Genomic DNA, 24,942 nt, shown 5'->3' on the forward strand with positions numbered 1-24,942 from the left:
CAGCCCAGTTTGGGCAAATTCATGGTGGAGGGAGCCTCTAACCAGCCCAGTTTGGGCAAATTCATGGTGGAGGGAGCCTCTAAAAACCCCCGTTTAGACCAATTCATGGTGGAGGGAGCCTCTAAACAGCCCAGTTTGGGCAAATTCATGGTGGAGGGAGCCTCTAACCAGCCCAGTTTGGACCAATTCATGGTGGAGGGAGCCTCTAAAAACCCCAGTTTGGACCAATTCATGGTGGAGGGAGCCTCTAAAAACCCCAGTTTGGACCAATTCATGGTGGAGGGAGCCTCTAAAAACCCCAGTTTGGACCAATTCATGGTGGAGGGAGCCTCTAAACAGCCCAGTTTGGGCAAATTCATGGTGGAGGGAGCCTCTAAAAACCCCAGTTTGGACCAATTCATGGTGGAGGGAGCCTCTAAAAACCCCAATTTGGACCAATTCATGGTGGAGGGAGCCTCTAAACAGCCCAGTTTGGGCAAATTCATGGTGGAGGGAGCCTCTAAAAACCCCAGTTTGGACCAATTCATGGTGGAGGGAGCCTCTAAAAACCCCAGTTTGGACCAATTCATGGTGGAGGGAGCCTCTAAAAAACCCAGTTTGGACCAATTCATGGTGGAGGGAGCCTCTAAACAGCCCAGTTTGGGAAAATTCATGGTGGAGGGAGCCTCTAAAAACCCCAGTTTGGACCAATTCATGGTGGAGGGAGCCTCTAAAAACCCCAGTTTGGACCAATTCATGGTGGAGGGAGCCTCTAAAAACCCCAGTTTGGACCAATTCATGGTGGAGGGAGCCTCTAACCAGCCCAGTTTGGACCAATTCATGGTGGAGGGAGCCTCTAAAAACCCCACTTTGGACCAATTCATGGTGGAGGGAGCCTCTAAACAGCCCAGTTTGGACCAATTCATGGTGGAGGGAGCCTCTAAAAACCCCAATTTGGACCAATTCATGGTGGAGGGAGCCTCTAACCAGCCCAGTTTGGACCAATTCATGGTGGAGGGAGCCTCTAAACAGCCCAGTTTGGGCAAATTCATGGTGGAGGGAGCCTCTAAAAACCCCAATTTGGACCAATTCATGGTGGAGGGAGCCTCTAAACAGCCCAGTTTGGGCAAATTCATGGTGGAGGGAGCCTCTAAAAACCCCAGTTTGGACCAATTCATGGTGGAGGGAGCCTCTAAAAAACCCAGTTTGGACCAATTCATGGTGGAGGGAGCCTCTAACCAGCCCAGTTTGGACCAATTCATGGTGGAGGGAGCCTCTAAAAACCCCAGTTTGGACCAATTCATGGTGGAGGGAGCCTCTAAACAGCCCAGTTTGGACCAATTCATGGTGGAGGGAGCCTCTAAAAACCCCAATTTGGACCAATTCATGGTGGAGGGAGCCTCTAACCAGCCCAGTTTGGACCAATTCATGGTGGAGGGAGCCTCTAACCAGGCCAGTTTGGGCAAATTCATGGTGGAGGGAGCCTCTAAAAACCCCAATTTGGACCAATTCATGGTGGAGGGAGCCTCTAAACAGCCCAGTTTGGGCAAATTCATGGTGGAGGGAGCCTCTAAAAACCCCAGTTTGGACCAATTCATGGTGGAGGGAGCCTCTAAAAACCCCAGTTTGGACCAATTCATGGTGGAGGGAGCCTCTAAAAACCCCAGTTTGGACCAATTCATGGTGGAGGGAGCCTCTAAAAAACCCAGTTTGGACCAATTCATGGTGGAGGGAGCCTCTAAACAGCCCAGTTTGGACCAATTCATGGTGGAGGGAGCCTCTAAAAACCCCAATTTGGACCAATTCATGGTGGAGGGAGCCTCTAACCAGCCCAGTTTGGACCAATTCATGGTGGAGGGAGCCTCTAACCAGGCCAGTTTGGGCAAATTCATGGTGGAGGGAGCCTCTAAAAACCCCAATTTGGACCAATTCATGGTGGAGGGAGCCTCTAAACAGCCCAGTTTGGGCAAATTCATGGTGGAGGGAGCCTCTAAAAACCCCAGTTTGGACCAATTCATGGTGGAGGGAGCCTCTAAAAACCCCAGTTTGGACCAATTCATGGTGGAGGGAGCCTCTAAAAAACCCAGTTTGGACCAATTCATGGTGGAGGGAGCCTCTAAACAGCCCAGTTTGGACCAATTCATGGTGGAGGGAGCCTCTAAAAACCCCAGTTTGGACCAATTCATGGTGGAGGGAGCCTCTAAAAACCCCAGTTTGGACCAATTCATGGTGGAGGGAGCCTCTAAAAAACCCAGTTTGGACCAATTCATGGTGGAGGGAGCCTCTAAACAACCCAGTTTGGGCAAATTCATGGTGGAGGGAGCCTCTAAAAACCCCAGTTTGGACCAATTCATGGTGGAGGGAGCCTCTAAAAACCCCAATTTGGACCAATTCATGGTGGAGGGAGCCTCTAAACAGCCCAGTTTGGGCAAATTCATGGTGGAGGGAGCCTCTAAAAACCCCAGTTTGGACCAATTCATGGTGGAGGGAGCCTCTAAAAACCCCAGTTTGGACCAATTCATGGTGGAGGGAGCCTCTAAAAACCCCAGTTTGGACCAATTCATGGTGGAGGGAGCCTCTAAAAAACCCAGTTTGGACCAATTCATGGTGGAGGGAGCCTCTAAACAGCCCAGTTTGGGCAAATTCATGGTGGAGGGAGCCTCTAAAAACCCCAGTTTGGACCAATTCATGGTGGAGGGAGCCTCTAAAAACCCCAATTTGGACCAATTCATGGTGGAGGGAGCCTCTAAACAGCCCAGTTTGGGCAAATTCATGGTGGAGGGAGCCTCTAAAAACCCCAGTTTGGACCAATTCATGGTGGAGGGAGCCTCTAAAAACCCCAGTTTGGACCAATTCATGGTGGAGGGAGCCTCTAAAAAACCCAGTTTGGACCAATTCATGGTGGAGGGAGCCTCTAAACAGCCCAGTTTGGGCAAATTCATGGTGGAGGGAGCCTCTAAAAACCCCAGTTTGGACCAATTCATGGTGGAGGGAGCCTCTAAAAACCCAGTTTGGACCAATTCATGGTGGAGGGAGCCTCTAAAAACCCCAGTTTGGACTAATTCATGGTGGAGGGAGCCTCTAAAAAACCCAGTTTGGACCAATTCATGGTGGAGGGAGCCTCTAACCAGCCCAGTTTGGACCAATTCATGGTGGAGGGAGCCTCTAAAAACCCCAGTTTGGACCAATTCATGGTGGAGGGAGCCTCTAAACAGCCCAGTTTGGACCAATTCATGGTAGAGGGAGCCTCTAAAAACCCCAATTTGGACCAATTCATGGTGGAGGGAGCCTCTAACCAGCCCAGTTTGGACCAATTCATGGTGGAGGGAGCCTCTAACCAGCCCAGTTTGGGCAAATTCATGGTGGAGGGAGCCTCTAAAAACCCCAATTTGGACCAATTCATGGTGGAGGGAGCCTCTAAACAGCCCAGTTTGGGCAAATTCATGGTGGAGGGAGCCTCTAAAAACCCCAGTTTGGACCAATTCATGGTGGAGGGAGCCTCTAAAAACCCCAGTTTGGACCATTTCATGGTGGAGGGAGCCTCTAACCAGCAGAGTTGTGGGAAAGCAGGGTGGAGGGAGCCTCTAACCAGCAGAGTTGGTGGAAATCAGGGTGGAGGGAGCCTCTAACCAGCAGAGTTGGGGGAAATCATGTTGGAGGGAGCCTAGTATTAGCAGAATTGTGCAACGCTTATGGTGGATGAGTATGAGGATGCGGAGGAATTGGAGAGGTTGAGTACAGACATGGAGTTTCATGTTGGGGTGCTTTACACAGGTGGGCACAAAAATGAAGGCTCTATCCAGTGGTGGTTCATTTTTATCAAAGTGAGCCGGTCGGCACTCTCAGCTGACAGACGGGTGCGCTTGTCAGTGATGATGCCACCGGCTGCACTGAACACCCTCTCAGATAGGACGCTGGCGGCAGGACAGGACAGCACCTCCAAGGCATATAGGGCAAGTTCAAGCCACAGGTCCAACTTCGACACCCAATACGTGTAGGGCGCAGAGGGGTCGGAGAGGACAGGGCTGTGGTCGGAAAGGTATTCCCGCAACATGCGCCTATACTTCTCACGCCTGGTGACACTAGGACCCTCTGTGGCGGCACTTTGGCGAGGGGGTGCCATCAAGGTGTCCCAGACCTTAGACAGTGTGCCCCTTGTTTGTGTGGACCGGTGAGAACTTGGTCGCCTACTGGAGGAACTGTCCTCCCTGCCGCCAACGTCACATGCTGGAAACATCTCCATCATATTCTGCACCAATTGCCTGTGGCAAGCATTGATGCGATTGGCCCTCCCCTCTACCGGAATAAAAGACGAGATGTTGTTTTTATACCGGGGGTCAAGGATAGCAAAGATCCAGTACTGGTTGTCCTCCATGATTTTGACAATACGCTTGTCGGTTGTAAAGCACCCCAACATGAACTCAGCCATGTCTGCCACAGTGTTAGTTGGCATGACTCCTCTGGCCCCACCGGAAAGTTCAATCTCCATTTCCTCCTCATCCTCCATGTCTACCCATCCGCGCTGCAACAATGGGACGATTCGAAGTTGCCCGGAAGCCTCCTGTATCACCATCACATCATCGGACAACTCTTCTTCCTCCTCCTCCTCCTCCTCCATTAAACGCAGTGAAGCGGACAGATGTGTGGACCTACTCTCCAGCTGTGACGGATCGGATGCTATCCCTAACTCCTCTGTGTGATCTGAGTTATCCCTGATGTCAATCAGGGATTCTCTCAGAACACACAAGAGCGGGATTGTAAGGCTCACCATCGCATCCTCAGAGCTCACCCTCCTTGTGGACTCCTCAAACACCCGTAGGATGTCACAAAGGTCTCTCATCCATGGCCACTCATGGATGAGAAACTGAGGCAGCTGACTTTGTGGCACCCTAGGGTTTTGTAGCTGGTATTCCATCAAAGGTCTCTGCTGCTCAACCACTCTATTCAACATCTGAAACGTTGAGTTCCAGCGTGTGGGGACGTCGCACAAAAGCCGGTGTTGTGGCACATGCAGGCGTTGCTGGAGAGATTTTAAGCTAGCAGCGGCTACTGTCGACTTGCGAAAGTGGGCGCACATGCGCCGCACTTTCACCAGTAGCTCTGGAACATTGGGGTAGCTCTTTAGGAAACGTTGCACCACTAGGTTGAAGACGTGGGCCAGGCATGGAACATGTTGGAGTCCGACAAGCTCCAGAGCTGCTACCAGGTTCCGGCCGTTATCACAAACGACCATGCCTGGGCCCAGGTGCAGCGGCTCAAACCATATTGCCGTCTCATCGAGGAGGGCATCCCTCACCTCGGAGGCAGTGTGCTGTCTGTCCCCCAAGCTGATCAGCTTCAGCACAGCCTGCTGACGTCTACCAACGCCAGTGCTGCAACGTTTCCAACTCGTAGCTGGGGTCAATCTAACAGCGGAGGAGGAGGCGGTGGCGGAGGAGGAGGCGGTGGCGGAGGAGGAGGCGGTAGAGGAGGAGGAGGAGGGGGGTGTTCTTCTCGTGTCCCTGCCAGGAATGTTAGGCGGGGAGACGAGGTACACCGGGCCAGTTTGGGAAGCAGTCCCAGCCTCAACTACATTCACCCAGTGTGCCGTCAGTGAAATGTAGCGTCCCTGTCCGCATGCACTTGTCCACGCGTCGGTGGTCAAGTGGACCTTTGTGCAAAGCACGGAACTAAGGGCCCGCCTGATGTTGAGTGACACGTGCTGGTGCAAGGCGGGGACGGCACACCGGGAGAAGTAGTGACGGCTAGGGACGGCATAGCGAGGTGCCGCAGTTGCCATCAGGTCCAGGAAGGCGGGAGTTTCAACAAGCCGGAACGCCAACATCTCCTGGGCCAGCAGTTTAGCGATGTTGGCGTTCAAGGCTTGCGCGTGTGGGTGGTTAGCAGTGTATTTCTGCCGCCGCTCCAATGTCTGAGAGATGGTGGGTTGTTGTAAAGAAGCGCCTGATGGTGCCTTTGATGGTGCAGGAGAAGGAGATAAGACAGGAACAGGGGAGGATGAGGGAGAAGTCAACAAAGTGGCGGAGGCAGATGAAGTGGTGTCCTGGCTCGTCCTCTGGAGTGCATCGCCAGCACAGTCAGCAGTGGCAGAGGCAGTGGCGTGAACGGCAGGCGGCCTTTGTCCTGCCGTTGCTGCCTGCCACTGATTCCAGTGCTTGGATTCCAAATGACGGCGTATTGAAGTGGTGGACAGGTTGCTCTTCTCAGAGCCCCTAATCAATTTCGAGAGGCAAATTGTGCAGACAACACTATATCTGTCCTCGGCGCATTCCTTGAAAAAACTCCACACCTTCGAGAAACGTGCCCTCGAGGTGGGAGTTTTTCGGGGCTGGGTACGAACTGGAACATCTTGGGAGATTCCGGGTGTGGCCTGGCTTCGCCTAAGCTGCTGACCTCTGCCTCTGCCTCTAGCTACCCTTTTTGGTGCTGCACTTGCCTCAACATCCACACTACTTTCCCCACTTGACATCCCCCCTGTCCAGGTCGGGTCAGTGTCCTCATCATCCACCACTTCCTCTTCCAACTCCTGTCTCATCTCCTCCTCCCGCACAATGCGCCGGTCAACTGGATGCCCTGACGGCAACTGCGTCACATCATCGTCGATGAGGGTGGGTTGCTGGTCATCCACCACCAAATCGAACAAGATGGAGGAGACTCTAGTGTTTGAGCATCTGGACACAGATGCTCCTCTGTTAGGTTCGTGGAATCGTGACGTGGAGAGGCAGGTTGAGGGACAATGAAAGGAGCGGAGAACAGCTCTGGGGAGCAGGGACAGTTGGGGTTATTGTTCTGTGAAGCTTGGGAATTTTGGGAGGAAGGAGGACAAGACTGTTGGGTAATAGGAGGAGAGGAGGCAGAGTCTGACTGGCTGCTGGACAATGTGCTGTAAGCGTTCTCTGACAGCCATTGCAAGACCTGTTCCTGGTTCTCGGGCCTACTAAGGTTTGTACCCTGCAGTTTAGTTAATGTGGCAAGCAACCCTGGCACTGTGGAGTGGCGCAATGCTTGCTGCCCCACAGGAGTAGGCACGGGACGCCCTGTGGCTTCACTGCTACCTTGCTCCCCAGAACTATTCCCCCGACCTCGCCCACGGCCTCGTCCACGTCCCTTTCCGGGAGCCTTGCGCATTTTGAATTCCCAGTTAGAAATTGGCACTATATACCAGTAGCAAAAATTGTGGGTGCACGTAACCCCAATATATTCTTTGAATTCCCAGTCAGACAATGGCACTATATACCAGTAGCAAGAAATGAGGGTATTTATAACCCCAATATATTCTTTGAATTACCAGTCAGAAACTGGCACTATATGGCAGTAGCAAGAAATGAGGGTATTTGTAACCCCAATATATTCTTTGAATTCCCAGTCAGAAACTGGCACTGTATACCAGTAGTAAAAATTGTGGGTGCACGTAACCCCAATATATTCTTTGAATTCCCAGTCAGACAATGGCACTATATACCAGTAGCAAGAAATGAGGGTATTTATAACCCCAATATATTCTTTGAATTCCCAGTCAGAAACTGGCACTATATGGCAGTAGCAAGAAATGAGGGTATTTATAACCCCAATATATTCTTTGAATTCCCAGTCAGACAATGGCACTGTATACCAGTAGTAAAAATTGTGGATGCACGTAACCCCAATATATTCTTTGAATTACCAGTCAGAAACTGGCACTATATGGCAGTAGCAAGAAATGAGGGTATTTGTAACCCCAATATATTCTTTGAATTACCAGTCAGAAACTGGCACTATATGGCAGTAGCAAGAAATGAGGGTATTTGTAACCCCAATATATTCTTTGAATTCCCAGTCAGAAACTGGCACTGTATACCAGTAGTAAAAATTGTGGGTGCACGTAACCCCAATATATTCTTTGAATTCCCAGTCAGACAATGGCACTATATACCAGTAGCAAGAAATGAGGGTATTTATAACCCCAATATATTCTTTGAATTACCAGTCAGAAACTGGCACTATATGGCAGTAGCAAGAAATGAGGGTATTTGTAACCCCAATATATTCTTTGAATTCCCAGTCAGAAACTGGCACTGTATACCAGTAGTAAAAATTGTGGGTGCACGTAACCCCAATATATTCTTTGAATTCCCAGTCAGACAATGGCACTATATACCAGTATCAAGAAATGAGGGTATTTATAACCCCAATATATTCTTTGAATTCCCAGTCAGACAATGGCACTGTATACCAGTAGTAAAAATTGTGGGTGCACGTAACCCCAATATATTCTTTGAATTCCCAGTCAGAAACTGGCACTATATGGCAGTAGCAAGAAATGAGGGTATTTATAACCCCAATATATTCTTTGAATTCCCAGTCAGACAATGGCACTGTATACCAGTAGTAAAAATTGTGGGTGCACGTAACCCCAATATATTCTTTGAATTACCAGTCAGAAACTGGCACTATATGGCAGTAGCAAGAAATGAGGGTATTTGTAACCCCAATATATTCTTTGAATTCCCAGTCAGAAACTGGCACTGTATACCAGTAGTAAAAATTGTGGGTGCGCGTAACCCCAATATATTCTTTGAATTCCCAGTCAGACAATGGCACTATATACCAGTAGCAAGAAATGAGGGTATTTATAACCCCAATATATTCTTTGAATTCCCAGTCAGAAACTGGCACTATATGGCAGTAGCAAGAAATGAGGGTATTTATAACCCCAATATATTCTTTGAATTCCCAGTCAGACAATGGCACTGTATACCAGTAGTAAAAATTGTGGGTGCACGTAACCCCAATATATTCTTTGAATTTCCAGTCAGAAACTGGCACTATATGGCAGTAGCAAGAAATGAGGGTATTTGTAACCCCAATATATTCTTTGAATTCCCAGTCAGAAACTGGCACTGTATACCAGTAGTAAAAATTGTGGGTGCACGTAACCCCAATATATTCTTTGAATTCCCAGTCAGACAATGGCACTATATACCAGTAGCAAGAAATGAGGGTATTTATAACCCCAATATATTCTTTGAATTACCAGTCAGAAACTGGCACTATATGGCAGTAGCAAGAAATGAGGGTATTTGTAACCCCAATATATTCTTTGAATTCCCAGTCAGAAACTGGCACTGTATACCAGTAGTAAAAATTGTGGGTGCACGTAACCCCAATATATTCTTTGAATTCCCAGTCAGACAATGGCACTATATACCAGTAGCAAGAAATGAGGGTATTTATAACCCCAATATATTCTTTGAATTCCCAGTCAGAAACTGGCACTATATGGCAGTAGCAAGAAATGAGGGTATTTATAACCCCAATATATTCTTTGAATTCCCAGTCAGACAATGGCACTGTATACCAGTAGTAAAAATTGTGGGTGCACGTAACCCCAATATATTCTTTGAATTACCAGTCAGAAACTGGCACTATATGGCAGTAGCAAGAAATGAGGGTATTTGTAACCCCAATATATTCTTTGAATTACCAGTCAGAAACTGGCACTATATGGCAGTAGCAAGAAATGAGGGTATTTGTAACCCCAATATATTCTTTGAATTCCCAGTCAGAAACTGGCACTGTATACCAGTAGTAAAAATTGTGGGTGCACGTAACCCCAATATATTCTTTGAATTACCAGTCAGAAACTGGCACTATATGGCAGTAGCAAGAAATGAGGGTATTTGTAACCCCAATATATTCTTTGAATTCCCAGTCAGAAACTGGCACTGTATACCAGTAGTAAAAATTGTGGGTGCGCGTAACCCCAATATATTCTTTGAATTCCCAGTCAGACAATGGCACTATATACCAGTAGCAAGAAATGAGGGTATTTATAACCCCAATATATTCTTTGAATTCCCAGTCAGAAACTGGCACTATATGGCAGTAGCAAGAAATGAGGGTATTTATAACCCCAATATATTCTTTGAATTCCCAGTCAGACAATGGCACTGTATACCAGTAGTAAAAATTGTGGGTGCACGTAACCCCAATATATTCTTTGAATTTCCAGTCAGAAACTGGCACTATATGGCAGTAGCAAGAAATGAGGGTATTTGTAACCCCAATATATTCTTTGAATTCCCAGTCAGAAACTGGCACTGTATACCAGTAGTAAAAATTGTGGGTGCACGTAACCCCAATATATTCTTTGAATTCCCAGTCAGACAATGGCACTATATACCAGTAGCAAGAAATGAGGGTATTTATAACCCCAATATATTCTTTGAATTACCAGTCAGAAACTGGCACTATATGGCAGTAGCAAGAAATGAGGGTATTTGTAACCCCAATATATTCTTTGAATTCCCAGTCAGAAACTGGCACTGTATACCAGTAGTAAAAATTGTGGGTGCACGTAACCCCAATATATTCTTTGAATTCCCAGTCAGACAATGGCACTATATACCAGTAGCAAGAAATGAGGGTATTTATAACCCCAATATATTCTTTGAATTCCCAGTCAGAAACTGGCACTATATGGCAGTAGCAAGAAATGAGGGTATTTATAACCCCAATATATTCTTTGAATTCCCAGTCAGACAATGGCACTGTATACCAGTAGTAAAAATTGTGGGTGCACGTAACCCCAATATATTCTTTGAATTACCAGTCAGAAACTGGCACTATATGGCAGTAGCAAGAAATGAGGGTATTTGTAACCCCAATATATTCTTTGAATTACCAGTCAGAAACTGGCACTATATGGCAGTAGCAAGAAATGAGGGTATTTGTAACCCCAATATATTCTTTGAGTTCCCAGTCAGAAACTGGCACTGTATACCAGTAGTAAAAATTGTGGGTGCACGTAACCCCAATATATTCTTTGAATTCCCAGTCAGACAATGGCACTATATACCAGTAGCAAGAAATGAGGGTATTTATAACCCCAATATATTCTTTGAATTACCAGTCAGAAACTGGCACTATATGGCAGTAGCAAGAAATGAGGGTATTTGTAACCCCAATATATTCTTTGAATTCCCAGTCAGAAACTGGCACTGTATACCAGTAGTAAAAATTGTGGGTGCACGTAACCCCAATATATTCTTTGAATTCCCAGTCAGACAATGGCACTATATACCAGTATCAAGAAATGAGGGTATTTATAACCCCAATATATTCTTTGAATTCCCAGTCAGACAATGGCACTGTATACCAGTAGTAAAAATTGTGGGTGCACGTAACCCCAATATATTCTTTGAATTCCCAGTCAGAAACTGGCACTATATGGCAGTAGCAAGAAATGAGGGTATTTATAACCCCAATATATTCTTTGAATTCCCAGTCAGACAATGGCACTGTATACCAGTAGTAAAAATTGTGGGTGCACGTAACCCCAATATATTCTTTGAATTACCAGTCAGAAACTGGCACTATATGGCAGTAGCAAGAAATGAGGGTATTTGTAACCCCAATATATTCTTTGAATTCCCAGTCAGAAACCGGCACTGTATACCAGTAGTAAAAATTGTGGGTGCACGTAACCCCAATATATTCTTTGAATTCCCAGTCAGACAATGGCACTATATACCAGTAGCAAGAAATGAGGGTATTTATAACCCCAATATATTCTTTGAATTCCCAGTCAGAAACTGGCACTATATGGCAGTAGCAAGAAATGAGGGTATTTATAACCCCAATATATTCTTTGAATTCCCAGTCAGACAATGGCACTGTATACCAGTAGTAAAAATTGTGGGTGCACGTAACCCCAATATATTCTTTGAATTTCCAGTCAGAAACTGGCACTATATGGCAGTAGCAAGAAATGAGGGTATTTGTAACCCCAATATATTCTTTGAATTCCCAGTCAGAAACTGGCACTGTATACCAGTAGTAAAAATTGTGGGTGCACGTAACCCCAATATATTCTTTGAATTCCCAGTCAGACAATGGCACTATATACCAGTAGCAAGAAATGAGGGTATTTATAACCCCAATATATTCTTTGAATTACCAGTCAGAAACTGGCACTATATGGCAGTAGCAAGAAATGAGGGTATTTGTAACCCCAATATATTCTTTGAATTCCCAGTCAGAAACTGGCACTGTATACCAGTAGTAAAAATTGTGGGTGCACGTAACCCCAATATATTCTTTGAATTACCAGTCAGAAACTGGCACTGTATACCAGTAGTAAAAATTGTGGGTGCACGTAACCCCAATATATTCTTTGAATTACCAGTCAGAAACTGGCACTATATGGCAGTAGCAAGAAATGAGGGTATTTGTAACCCCAATATATTCTTTGAATTCCCAGTCAGAAACTGGCACTGTATACCAGTAGTAAAAATTGTGGGTGCACGTAACCCCAATATATTCTTTGAATTACCAGTCAGAAACTGGCACTATATGGCAGTAGCAAGAAATGAGGGTATTTGTAACCCCAATATATTCTTTGAATTCCCAGTCAGAAACTGGCACTGTATACCAGTAGTAAAAATTGTGGGTGCACGTAACCCCAATATATTCTTTGAATTCCCAGTCAGACAATGGCACTATATACCAGTAGCAAGAAATGAGGGTATTTATAACCCCAATATATTCTTTGAATTCCCAGTCAGACAATGGCACTGTATACCAGTAGTAAAAATTGTGGGTGCACGTAACCCCAATATATTCTTTGAATTCCCAGTCAGAAACTGGCACTATATGGCAGTAGCAAGAAATGAGGGTATTTATAACCCCAATATATTCTTTGAATTCCCAGTCAGACAATGGCACTGTATACCAGTAGTAAAAATTGTGGGTGCACGTAACCCCAATATATTCTTTGAATTACCAGTCAGAAACTGGCACTATATGGCAGTAGCAAGAAATGAGGGTATTTGTAACCCCAATATATTCTTTGAATTCCCAGTCAGAAACTGGCACTGTATACCAGTAGTAAAAATTGTGGGTGCACGTAACCCCAATATATTCTTTGAATTCCCAGTCAGACAATGGCACTATATACCAGTAGCAAGAAATGAGGGTATTTATAACCCCAATATATTCTTTGAATTCCCAGTCAGAAACTGGCACTATATGGCAGTAGCAAGAAATGAGGGTATTTGTAACCCCAATATATTCTTTGAATTCCCAGTCAGAAACTGGCACTGTATACCAGTAGTAAAAATTGTGGGTGCACGTAACCCCAATATATTCTTTGAATTACCAGTCAGAAACTGGCACTGTATACCAGTAGTAAAAATTGTGGGTGCACGTAACCCCAATATATTCTTTGAATTACCAGTCAGAAACTGGCACTATATGGCAGTAGCAAGAAATGAGGGTATTTGTAACCCCAATATATTCTTTGAATTCCCAGTCAGAAACTGGCACTGTATACCAGTAGTAAAAATTGTGGGTGCACGTAACCCCAATATATTCTTTGAATTACCAGTCAGAAACTGGCACTGTATACCAGTAGTAAAAATTGTGGGTGCACGTAACCCCAATATTTTCTTTGAATTAACAGTCAGAAACTGGCACTATATGGCAGTAGCAAGAAATGAGGGTATTTGTAACCCCAATATATTCTTTGAATTCCCAGTCAGAAACTGGCACTGTATACCAGTAGTAAAAATTGTGGGTGGACGTAACCCCAATATATTCTTTGAATTACCAGTCAGAAACTGGCACTATATGGCAGTAGCAAGACATGAGGGTATTTGTAACCCCAATATATTCTTTGAATTCCCAGTCAGAAACTGGCACTGTATACCAGTAGTAAAAATTGTGGGTGCACGTAACCCCAATATATTCTTTGAATTCCCAGTCAGACAATGGCACTATATACCAGTAGCAAGAAATGAGGGTATTTATAACCCCAATATATTCTTTGAATTCCCAGTCAGACAATGGCACTGTATACCAGTAGTAAAAATTGTGGGTGCACGTAACCCCAATATATTCTTTGAATTCCCAGTCAGAAACTGGCACTATATGGCAGTAGCAAGAAATGAGGGTATTTATAACCCCAATATATTCTTTGAATTCCCAGTCAGACAATGGCACTGTATACCAGTAGTAAAAATTGTGGGTGCACGTAACCCCAATATATTCTTTGAATTACCAGTCAGAAACTGGCACTATATGGCAGTAGCAAGAAATGAGGGTATTTGTAACCCCAATATATTCTTTGAATTCCCAGTCAGAAACTGGCACTGTATACCAGTAGTAAAAATTGTGGGTGCACGTAACCCCAATATATTCTTTGAATTCCCAGTCAGACAATGGCACTATATACCAGTAGCAAGAAATGAGGGTATTTATAACCCCAATATATTCTTTGAATTACCAGTCAGAAACTGGCACTATATGGCAGTAGCAAGAAATGAGGGTATTTATAACCCCAATATATTCTTTGAATTCCCAGTCAGAAACTGGCACTGTATACCAGTAGTAAAAATTGTGGGTGCACGTAACCCCAATATATTCTTTGAATTCCCAGTCAGACAATGGCACTATATGGCAGTAGCAAAAATAGTGGGTGTATATAGCCCCAATTCTATTGCTAGGGGACTTGCAGGGTATTTCTGGGGTGAAGGTGGGGGGGCACACCGTTGGAACGGGTATCGGGGGTATATATCGGGTATACGGGAATACACTGACAGTGTATTCCATTCAGGATCCTGGGAAAGCTGGGTTGCGGCGATTGAGCCCGTCAGTGCCACGTTACACTGACAAGCTTCTCCCTGGAATTTAGCTCTTACAAGAGCTGTTGTGGTTGTCTTCTCCTTCCTATCCTAGCCTGTCCCTGCCTACCCAGAATCTAAGCCCTAGCTAACTGGACGGAAACCTCCGTCCTCGGTGAATTGCAAGCTCAGAATGACGCGAACCTGGGCGGCACTGTTCTTTTAAATTAGAGGTCACATGTTTTCGGCAGCCAATGGGTTTTGCCTACTTTTCTCAACGTCACCGGTGTCGTAGTTCCTGTCCCACCTACCCTGCGCTGTTATTGGAGCAAAAAAGGCGCCAGGGAAGGTGGGAGGGGAATCGAGTAATGGCGCACTTTACCACGCGGTGTTCGATTCGATTCGAACATGCCGAACAGCCTAACATCCGATCGAACATGAGTTCGATAGAACACTGTTCGCTCATCTCTAGTATGCATCCATCTGAGTGTCTTTGCATGCATTTGTGGTCCGTGTGTGTGTGTGTGTGTGTGTGTGTGTGTGTGTGTGTGTGTGGTGTTGGTGTTGTGTGTGTCTAGAGTGGTCTTGTGTTTGTGTGGTGTGTTGTGGCATTCGTGTGGTGTTGTGCTTGTGGGTTGGTGTATGTGTGCTGTCTGTGTGATGTTTATATGGTGTTTGTGTGTTATGTGTGGTGGTGCGGCCCTTTTAGCTGCGACTCTTTTGCGCCATTGCTTTAATCCGTCTGTCAGTCACAACTGTTGTTTTCCCCTCAGCGCTTTCACTTTCACTTTTCTCCATTATATGTATAGGGCCTAAATTTAGGGGCCCCAATCTCATGACGGGGGGACGCTAGCGAGATGTAACATGTGCAGTATTCTGCTCCTGTGTGTGGAGAGGGGGCATGCCGAATTTCAGCCAAATCGGGCGAGAACTGTGGATTTGTATAGAGCAGACTACTACAGAATTTGAATTATATACAGTCCTATGAAAAAGTTTGGGCACCCCTATTAATCTTAATCATTTTTTGTTCTAAATATTTTGGTGTTTGCAACAGCCATTTCAGTTTGATATATCTAATAACTGATGGACACAGTAATATTTCAGGATTGAAATGAGGTTTATTGTACTAACAGAAAATGTGCAATATGCATTAAACCAAAATTTGACCGGTGCAAAAGTATGGGCACCCTTATCATTTTATTGATTTGAATTCCCCTAACTACTTTTTACTGACTTACTGAAGCACAAAATTGGTTTTGTAACCTCAGTGAGCTTTGAACTTCATAGCCAGATGTATCCAATCATAAGAAAAGGTATTTAAGGTGGCCAATTGCAAGTTGATCTCCTATTTGAATCTCCTCTGAAGAGTGGCATCATGGGCTACTCAAAACAACTCTCAAATGATCTGAAAACAAAGATTGTTCAACATAGTTGTTCAGGGGAAGGATACAAAAAGTTGTCTCAGAGATTTAACCTGTCAGTTTCCACTGTGAGGAACATAGTAAGGAAATGGAAGACCACAGGGACAGTTCTTGTTAAGCCCAGAAGTGGCAGGCCAAGAAAAATATCAGAAAGGCAGAGAAGAAGAATGGTGAGAACAGTCAAGGACAATCCACAGACCACCTCCAAAGAGCTGCAGCATCATCTTGCTGCAGATGGTGTCACTGTGCATCGGTCAACTATACAGCGCACTTTGCACAAATAGAAGCTGTATGGGAGAGTGATGAGAAAGAAGCCGTTTCTGCACGTACGCCACAAATAGAGTTGCCTGAGGTATGAAAAAGCACATTTGGACAAGGCAGCTTCATTTTGGAAACAAAAATTGAGTTGTTTGGTTATAAAAAAAAAAGGCGTTATGCATGGCGTCCAAAAAGAAACAGCATTCCAAGAAAAACACATGCTACCCACTGTAAAATTTGGTGGAGGTTCCATCATGCTTTGGGGCTGTGTGGCCAATGCCGGCATCAGGAATCTTGTTAAAGTTGAGAGTCGCATGGATTCCACTCAGTATCAGCAGATTCTTGAGAATAATGTTCAAGAATCAGTGACGAAGTTGAAGTTACGCCGGGGATGGATATTTCAGCAAGACAATGATCCAAAACACCGCTCCAAATCCTCAGGCATTCATGCAGAGGAACAATTACAATGTTCTGGAATGGCCATCCCAGTCCCCAGACCTGAATATCATTGAACATCTGTGGGATGATTTGAAGCGGGCTGTCCATGCTCGGCGACCATCTAACTTAACTGAACTTGAATTGTTTGTCCAAAATACCTTTATCCAGGATCCAGGAACTGATTAAAAGCTACAGGAAGCGACTAGAGTCTGTTATCTTTGCAAAAGGAGGATCTACTAAATATTAATGTCACTTTTCTGTTGAGGTGCCCATACTTTTGCACCGGTCAAATTTTGGTTTAATGCATATTGCACATTTTCTGTTAGTACAATAAACCTCATTTCAATCCTGAAATATTACTGTGTCCATCAGTTATTAGATATATCAAACTGAAATGGCTGTTATAAACACCAAAATATTTAGAACTAAAAATGATTAAGATTAATAGGGGTGCCCAAACTTTTTCATAGGACTGTATATATATATATATATATATATATATATATATATACACACACTCACCGGCCACTTTATTAGGTACACTTGTCCAACTGCTCGTTAACACTTAATTTCTAATCAGCCAATCACATGGCGGCAACTCAGTGCATTTAGGCATGTAGACATGGTCAAGACAATCTCCTGCAGTTCAAACCGAGCATCAGTATGGGGAAGAAAGGTGATTTGAGTGCCTTTGAACGTGGCATGGTTGTTGGTGCCAGAAGGGCTGGTCTGAGTATTTCAGAAACTGCTGATCTACTGGGATTTTCACGCACAACCATCTCTAGGGTTTACAGAGAATGGTCCAAAAAAGAAAAAACATCCAGTGAGCGGCAGTTCTGTGGGCGGAAATGCGTTGTTGATGCCAGAGGTCAGAGGAGAATGGCCAGACTGGTTCGAGCTGATAGAAAGGCAACAGTGACTCAAATAGCCACCCGTTACAACCAAGGTAGCCAGAAGAGCATCTCTGAACGCACAGTACGTCGAACTTTGAGGCAGATGGGCTACAGCAGCAGAAGACCACACCGGGTGCCACTCCTTTCAGCTAAGAACAGGAAACTGAGGCTACAATTTGCACAAGCTCATCGAAATTGGACAATTGAAGATTGGAAAAATGTTGCCTGGTCTGATGAGTCTCGATTTCTGCTGCGACATTCGGATGGTAGGGTCAGAATTTGGCGTCAACAACATGAAAGCATGGATCCATCCTGCCTTGTATCAACGGTTCAGGCTGGTGGTGGTGGTGTCATGGTGTGGGGAATATTTTCTTGGCACTCTTTGGGCCCCTTGGTACCAATTGAGCATCGTTGCAACGTCAAAGCCTACCTGAGTATTGTTGCTGACCATGTCCATCCCTTTATGACCACAATGTACTCAACATCTGATGGCTACTTTCAGCAGGATAATGCGCCATGTCATAAAGCTGGAATCATCTCAGACTGGTTTCTTGAACATGACAATGAGTTCACTGTACTCCAATGGCCTCCACAGTCACCAGATCTCAATTCAATAGAGCATATTTGGGATGTGGTGGAACGGGAGATTCGCATCATGGATGTGCAGCCGACAAATCTGCGGCAACTGTGTGATGCCATCATGTCAATATGGACCAAAATCTCTGAGGAATGCTTCCAGCACCTTGTTGAATCTATGCCACGAAGAATTGAGGCAGTTCTGAAGGCAAAAGGGGGTCCAACCCGTTACTAGCATGGTGTACCTAATAAAGTGGCTGGTGAGTGTATATATATATATATTTCAATTAGAACAACAGACTCAAAATTAATAGAATGACATCTTGTTTTTAACATTACACTTAATGATAACAGAGGCAGACAGAAAATGCTCCATCTGCATCCATTATTCTATTAGGTTTTGAGCCCACTGTTGTAATTCTATGATGGATCAGAACAACAGTTCAGAATAAGGTAGTGTGAACATAGCCTAATCTATAAAATCCTAATTAAGGGATAAGCAAACATGGAATGTCTGTAAATGTTAAAGGCAACGAAACAACAATTTTCCAATTCCACTTATTTTGTTCGTTAATCTACAATATTTGCAGTGATCGTTATTTTCTCTGTGGAAAAGTACTGCAAATATTATTTGTGTGTGCAAACAAGTATATTTTTTCTGATGAAAAAACACATTGTATTGGGCAATCACTAGCCAAGTAAAATGCAAAGCCAGTCCTTAATCTGTTACAAGGGTAGGATTAATTGTAGCAACATGGGCCATTTTTTTTTAACTTTGTGGTAGCATTAGCCATCTTCTTCGGAGTGGCCTGCTGGAGGAGTAGCATACCAGCCAGTGACAGACATAGACTTGACAGGCTGGTTGGAAGGGCCAGCTCTGTTCTGGGGAGCCCCCTGGACCCAGTGCAGGTGGTGGTTGACAGAAGGATAATGTCCATGGTGAGCCCCATGCTGGAGAACAACTCCCACCCCATGTATGAGACCGTGACAGGACTTGGCCCCAAGTGTCAGAAGGAGTGCTATCAGAGATCCTTCCTCCCAACCCTGGTTAATGTGTATAATCAGCATCAGGCCAAGCGGAGATCACAACACACAGAGAACTAAATGATCCTGAAGTCTTTCTTTTTAGTTGCTATGACTCCTAGTATCTTTTTCCTATCTGCTATGAGCTTGTATGTGTTCTTTCTTGTAATATATTACTGTATTATGCATGCTGCTGAATTGACACACTGAATCTCCCCAAGGTGAGACTATTAAAGGATTATCTTATCTTAACACACAGCAATAATCATTAGTATTATGTGTATGGGCACCTTAAAAAATAATTAAAAAACAATGCCTACCTAGCTAGGGAAAATTTTATGTGAATATACTATAACTCCTAGAAAGGGGTTATCAAAGAATGAGGAATAATGCCCTATCCTTGCAATAGGTCATTAACTTGACATTGATGGGGTGCCAACACCAAGAAGCATCTTACAACTCAATTCCAATTCATAGCTCCATAGAGCCATGTGTGAAACAAGAGAATCTGTGTAAGGTCTGTGTGTCAGACCTCCACTGATCTCAAAAGTTAATGACCATTTCAGTAAATAAAAAATTTATAAAAATATTACTCAGTGCTGACCATTGTTTCTTAAGGCTACGTTCACATCTGTGTCAGAATCTCCGTCGCAGTGTCCATCAGAAATTCCAGAGAAATAGCTTTGCAAGCTGAACTTTTTTTTATCTAGCGATTTCAGTAAAAAAAAACCCCACACCTAACATACCACATGATATCTGTTGTTGGTGCCATTTCACATGGACCAGAAGAATTGAAAGAACAACACGAGTGTGGCAAGTAAGCAGGGCTCTATGGGATCTGGGCTCTGCTCCCTTTGGGAGATAGAAAATACAAAACCAAATAAAATAAATTTTAATGTTCAATACCCTAATAAATAGTATTAAACTTGGTGGAAGTGAAGAATATAATGTAACTATCTCTGGTGTTCTGGTACAATGACATAGTTAATAGAGATGAGCGAGTACTGTTCGGATCAGCCGATCCGAACAGCACGCACACATAGAAATGAATGGACGTAGCCGGCATGCGGGGGGGGGGGTTGGGGGGGGTTAAGCGGCCGGCCGAAGTCAAAGCGGAAGTACCAGGTGCATCCATTCATTTCTATGGAGCGTGCTGTTCAGATCGGCTGATCCGAACAGTACTCGCTCATCTCTAATAGTTAATTTTAAAGGGACTCTATCATTGGCAAAGTCATTTTTAATTAATCACATTCTTGCATATCCTTTAGAAAGGCTATTCCACACCTACCTTTTGTATGTAAATCGCCTCACGCTAGGTTCACACCTGCGTTCAGGGTCTCCGTTCTGTGATTTTCGTCTTCTACATGCCAGAAGACGGAAACCACAGACCGGGTCCGGCCGTGAGCGGCGGTGAGCGTTTTATGCTCTCCGCCGCGAAACCGGTTTTTTTAATCCGGACACAGAGTACTGCATGTCCGACTCTGTGTCCGGATTATAAAACAGTCAAATGAATGGGTGAGAAAGAATCCTGCAGGTTTCCATATCCTGCCCCTGTTTTATGCAGGAAACGGAAACCTGCAGTACGGAGAGGAGAACGCAGATGTGAACGAGCCCTCAGTAGTGTTTGAATAAGTCTGTTTTTATTCACATGCTAATTAGCCCCCTCGGTGCACAGGAAATTGTCAGCCAGCTCTCCTCTCTATGCTGTGTGTTGTGTGCTGTGTGTGAGAGCAGGGAGGAGGATTCAGCAGCAGCAGCTTGTGCTATATATACAGCAGACAGTGCACGATGAGACTTCCGGGGTGCACAGAGAGGCTAATTAGCATATGAATAAAAACGATCTCATTCAAAAACTACTGAGGCAATTTAAATACAAAAGGTACATGCGGAATAGCCTATTTAAAGGCTACGGAATTATGTGATTAGTTAAAAATGACTTTTTCCAATGATAGAGCCCCTTTAAGATCCATGTTGCATGGTAGGCGAGTAGTGCTGCATGCATGGTGTCATGTAAGTGGTTACTCATTTATTCAGGCTCCAGCATTGTCCTGCCTATAACAAGAGGCTGAACACTGATAGATCATGCTTCCGCTCATTTTAGACATAAGTAGACAGATAGGACTATGAAGCTACACAATTCTTTAGCTCAGGGGTCAGCAACTTTTGGTGCTCCAGCTGCTGTCAAACTACAACTCCCAACTTGCTCCATTCACTTCTATGGGAGTTCCAATACCAACAGAGCAAGTATGCATATTGGGAGTTGTAGTTTTATAACAGCTGGCGTGCCGAAGGTTGCCTATCCCTGCTTTAGATAATGGAGCAAAGCGATTCAGGTGCTCTCTGTTGGAACATTAAATGGAGCTCCCAGGGGGTCTGCATTCCTGATTAGGAGTATTATAATTTAATTATTTATTTCTCTTACTTGTACAGCGGCAACATATTCTGCAGTAGCTTTTGTGTGAGTCAATGATGTGGACCAACCTAATGAGGTTTTGGATTCATGGAGGCAGTCTTACCCAACTGCAAATAAAGACTGTTTTAATCTCAACTCTTCCTGTCCCTTCACACTTGAATCAGCGTCACACTATGCTACACACTGTTGCTATCACTAAACTGTCACACAGCATAAGGCATTACAATATCCCCCTTATACAGGTAGTTTTGAAATATGCCACAATTTTTCCCAAAGATTCTCACAATATATAAACACACACATATGACACATTGAGGTGCAGTAGACTATGGACACCATTTTAGAATCGGTATGGCTGTATGTGTGATTCATACCTGTGCAAGCAAACAAATACAGCAACATTGTGTTGAAGCATTACATACACTTTGCAGTTTGAAACATATCACTGGCAGGGTGCTAAATAAAAATGCAGTATTTCTACTTTTCATATGCAACCATAAAATCGATGACTTGGTGCATTTTGTCACACAATGGTTGCGCTATGTACTCTATGCATTTCGGGACAATACTGCAACGTGATTATAAAGGACATGTTCTTCTACATTTAAGAAATTTCTGCCATTACCTGGAGTCTGAAAATTGATGCGTCTCATTTCCACTGGATCAGTAGGATGATGAGGAGGTATTTCTGCATTGTTCAGCAGGCATTTGGTCCTGGGTTCTGAGTTTTTTCTTTTGCTTAAAAATAAAAAAAAGAAGCAATTATTTTTGTCCCACCAAAAACATAGCCACATGATAATGGCCACAGGGCAATAAATGTTTGTCAAAAAGAAAACAAAAAAAGAGTGTCAACATGCATGTGTGACTGTCTGTCCATTGAAACAGAGAGCTGTGGATAGGTGATACGTTGTTAGAGTTCGACAACCTTCTGCTTCTATTTATCACTGTATATGTAAAAATAGAATAATCAAGAAAATTCTTACCTATCAGGTTTGCTGTTGATGGCAAGTAAGAGAGAACAACAAATTAAAGTTTTAGAAAAGAAATATAATAAAGCAAATTCAATGCATATACAATAAAAAGTGTACTAAGTGAAGTGGAAAAGCAAAACAAGAGCTATTTCATGTAGGACATTTTTTTAAATGGCAAAAAATGCTACATACAGATTTTAGCTAAAAGGCAAGCAATGATTATAAAAAGTGCAGCGTGTGGCATTTTTTTGGGTGTGTTTTTGGCTCTGTGGCATTAAGTATGCTCTTGGTATGGCATTTTGTTCAGGTGTTTTCTCATAATCTTTGCTATAGGGAAAAAAAATACACCAGAAAACCAAAGAACCCCAAATCCCCCCCCCCCCCCCCCGCCAAAGTGTGTGCTGCAGCAAAAAAAAAACAAAACACCAATATAACAGCAATGATACCATCCAGAACTGTCAGAATACTGTTCACAGTTTTTAAAATATGTATTGTCAAACTTGTAAATGGTGTAAATGATAATTAAATTTGTCAAAATGTAATAGAATTTATACTAGGGTATACCTGGGCCCTCCATATAATGCAGAGGTAGAGATGGAGGGGACATGAATCTGGGGGCAGAGATGGAGGGGACATGAATCTGGGGACAGAGATGGAGGGACATGAATCTGGGGGCAGAGATATGGGGACATGAATCTGGGGGCAGAGATGGAGGGGACATGAATCTGGGGGCAGAGATGTGGAGACATGAATCTGGGGGAAGAGATGGGGGGACATGAATCTGGGGGCAGAGATGGGGGGACATGAATCTGGGGGCAGAGATGTGGAGACATGAATCTGGGGGCAGAGATGGGGGGGACATGAATCTGGGGGCAGAGATGTGGAGACATGAATCTGGGGACAGAGATGGAGGGACATGAATCTGGGGTCAGAGATATGGGGACATGAATCTGGGGTCAGAGATGGAGGGGACATGAATCTGGGGGCAGAGATGGAGGGGACATGAATATGGGGGCAGAGATGGAGGAGACATGAATATGGGGGCAGAGATGGGGGGACATGAATCTGGGGGCAGAGATGGAGGGGACATGAATCTGGGGGCAGAGATGGAGGGGACATGAATCTGGGGGAAGAGATGGAGAGGACATGAATCTGGGGGCAGAGATGGAGAGGACATGAATCTGGGGGCAGAGATGGAGAGGACATGAATCTGGGGGCAGAGATGGAGAGGACATGAATCTGAGGGCAGAGATGGAGGGGACATGAATCTGGGGGCAGAGATGTGGAGACATGAATCTGGGGACAGAGATGGAGGGACATGAATCTGGGGGCAGAGATGTGGGGACATGAATCTGGGGGCAGAGATGGAGGGGACATGAATCTGGGGGCAGAGATGGAGGGGACATGAATCTGGGGGCTGAGATGTGGAGACATGAATCTGGGGACAGAGATATGGGGACATGAATCTGGGGGCAGAGATGGAGGGGACATGAATCTGGGGGCAGAGATGGGGGGACATGAATCTGGGGGCAGAGATGGAGGGGACATGAATCTGGGGGCAGAGATGGGGGGGGACATGAATCTGGGGGCAGAGATGTGGGGACATGAATCTGGGGGCAGAGATGGAGAGGACATGAATCTGGGGGCAGGGATGTGGAGACATGAATCTGGGGGAAGAGATGTGGGGACATGAATCTGGGGGCAGAGATGGAGGGGACATGAATCTGGGGGAAGAGATGGGGGACATGAATCTGGGGGCAGAGATGGAGGGGACATGAATCTGGGGGGAAGAGATGGAGGGGACATGAAACTGGGGGCAGAGATGGAGGGGGGACATGAATCTGGGGGCAGATGAAGGGTGTATATGAAACTGGGGGAGAGATAGAGGGGGAACATACAGTTAGGGCTAGAAATATTTGGACAGTGACACAATTTTCGCGAGTTGGGCTCTGCATGCCACCACATTGGTTTTGAAATGAAACCTCTACAACAGAATTCAAGTGCAGATTGTAACATTTAATTTGAAGGGTTGAACAAAAATATCTAATAGAAAATGTAGGAATTGTACACATTTCTTTACAAACACTCCACATTTTAGGAGCTCAAAAGTAATTGGACAAATAAACATAACCCAAACAAAATATTTTTATTTTCAATATTTTGTTGCGAATCCTTTGGAGGCAATCACTGCCTTAAGTCTGGAACCCATGGACATCACCAAACGCTGGGTTTCCTCCTTCTTAATGCTTTGCCAGGCCTATACAGCCGCAGCCTTCAGGTCTTGCTTGTTTGTGGGTCTTTCCGCCTTAAGTCTGGATTTGAGCAAGTGAAATGCATGCTCAATTGGGTCACGATCTGGTGATTGACTTG

General features: G+C 44.6%; 1 protein-coding gene across 9 annotated transcripts in view; it reads right to left on the reverse strand.

Annotated features, from left to right (window-relative positions):
• Nucleotides 1-24,942, reverse strand: part of PTPRS (protein tyrosine phosphatase receptor type S) — a 240,959-nt gene that overhangs the window by 29,979 nt on the left and 186,038 nt on the right. For 8 of the 9 annotated variants that reach the window (XM_075281026.1, XM_075281006.1, XM_075281017.1 and 5 more), the window contains 2 exons: nt 22,585-22,596; nt 22,227-22,339 (listed from right to left, as the gene is read on the reverse strand). In XM_075281026.1, the coding sequence (XP_075137127.1) occupies nt 22,227-22,339; nt 22,585-22,596 (125 nt within the window). The remainder of the gene's footprint in view (nt 1-22,226; nt 22,340-22,584; nt 22,597-24,942) is intronic. The other variant, XM_075281034.1, reaches the window with a different exon arrangement.

Source organism: Leptodactylus fuscus, chromosome 1 (assembly GCF_031893055.1).
Source record: "Leptodactylus fuscus isolate aLepFus1 chromosome 1, aLepFus1.hap2, whole genome shotgun sequence".
Taxonomy (NCBI): domain Eukaryota; kingdom Metazoa; phylum Chordata; class Amphibia; order Anura; family Leptodactylidae; genus Leptodactylus; species Leptodactylus fuscus.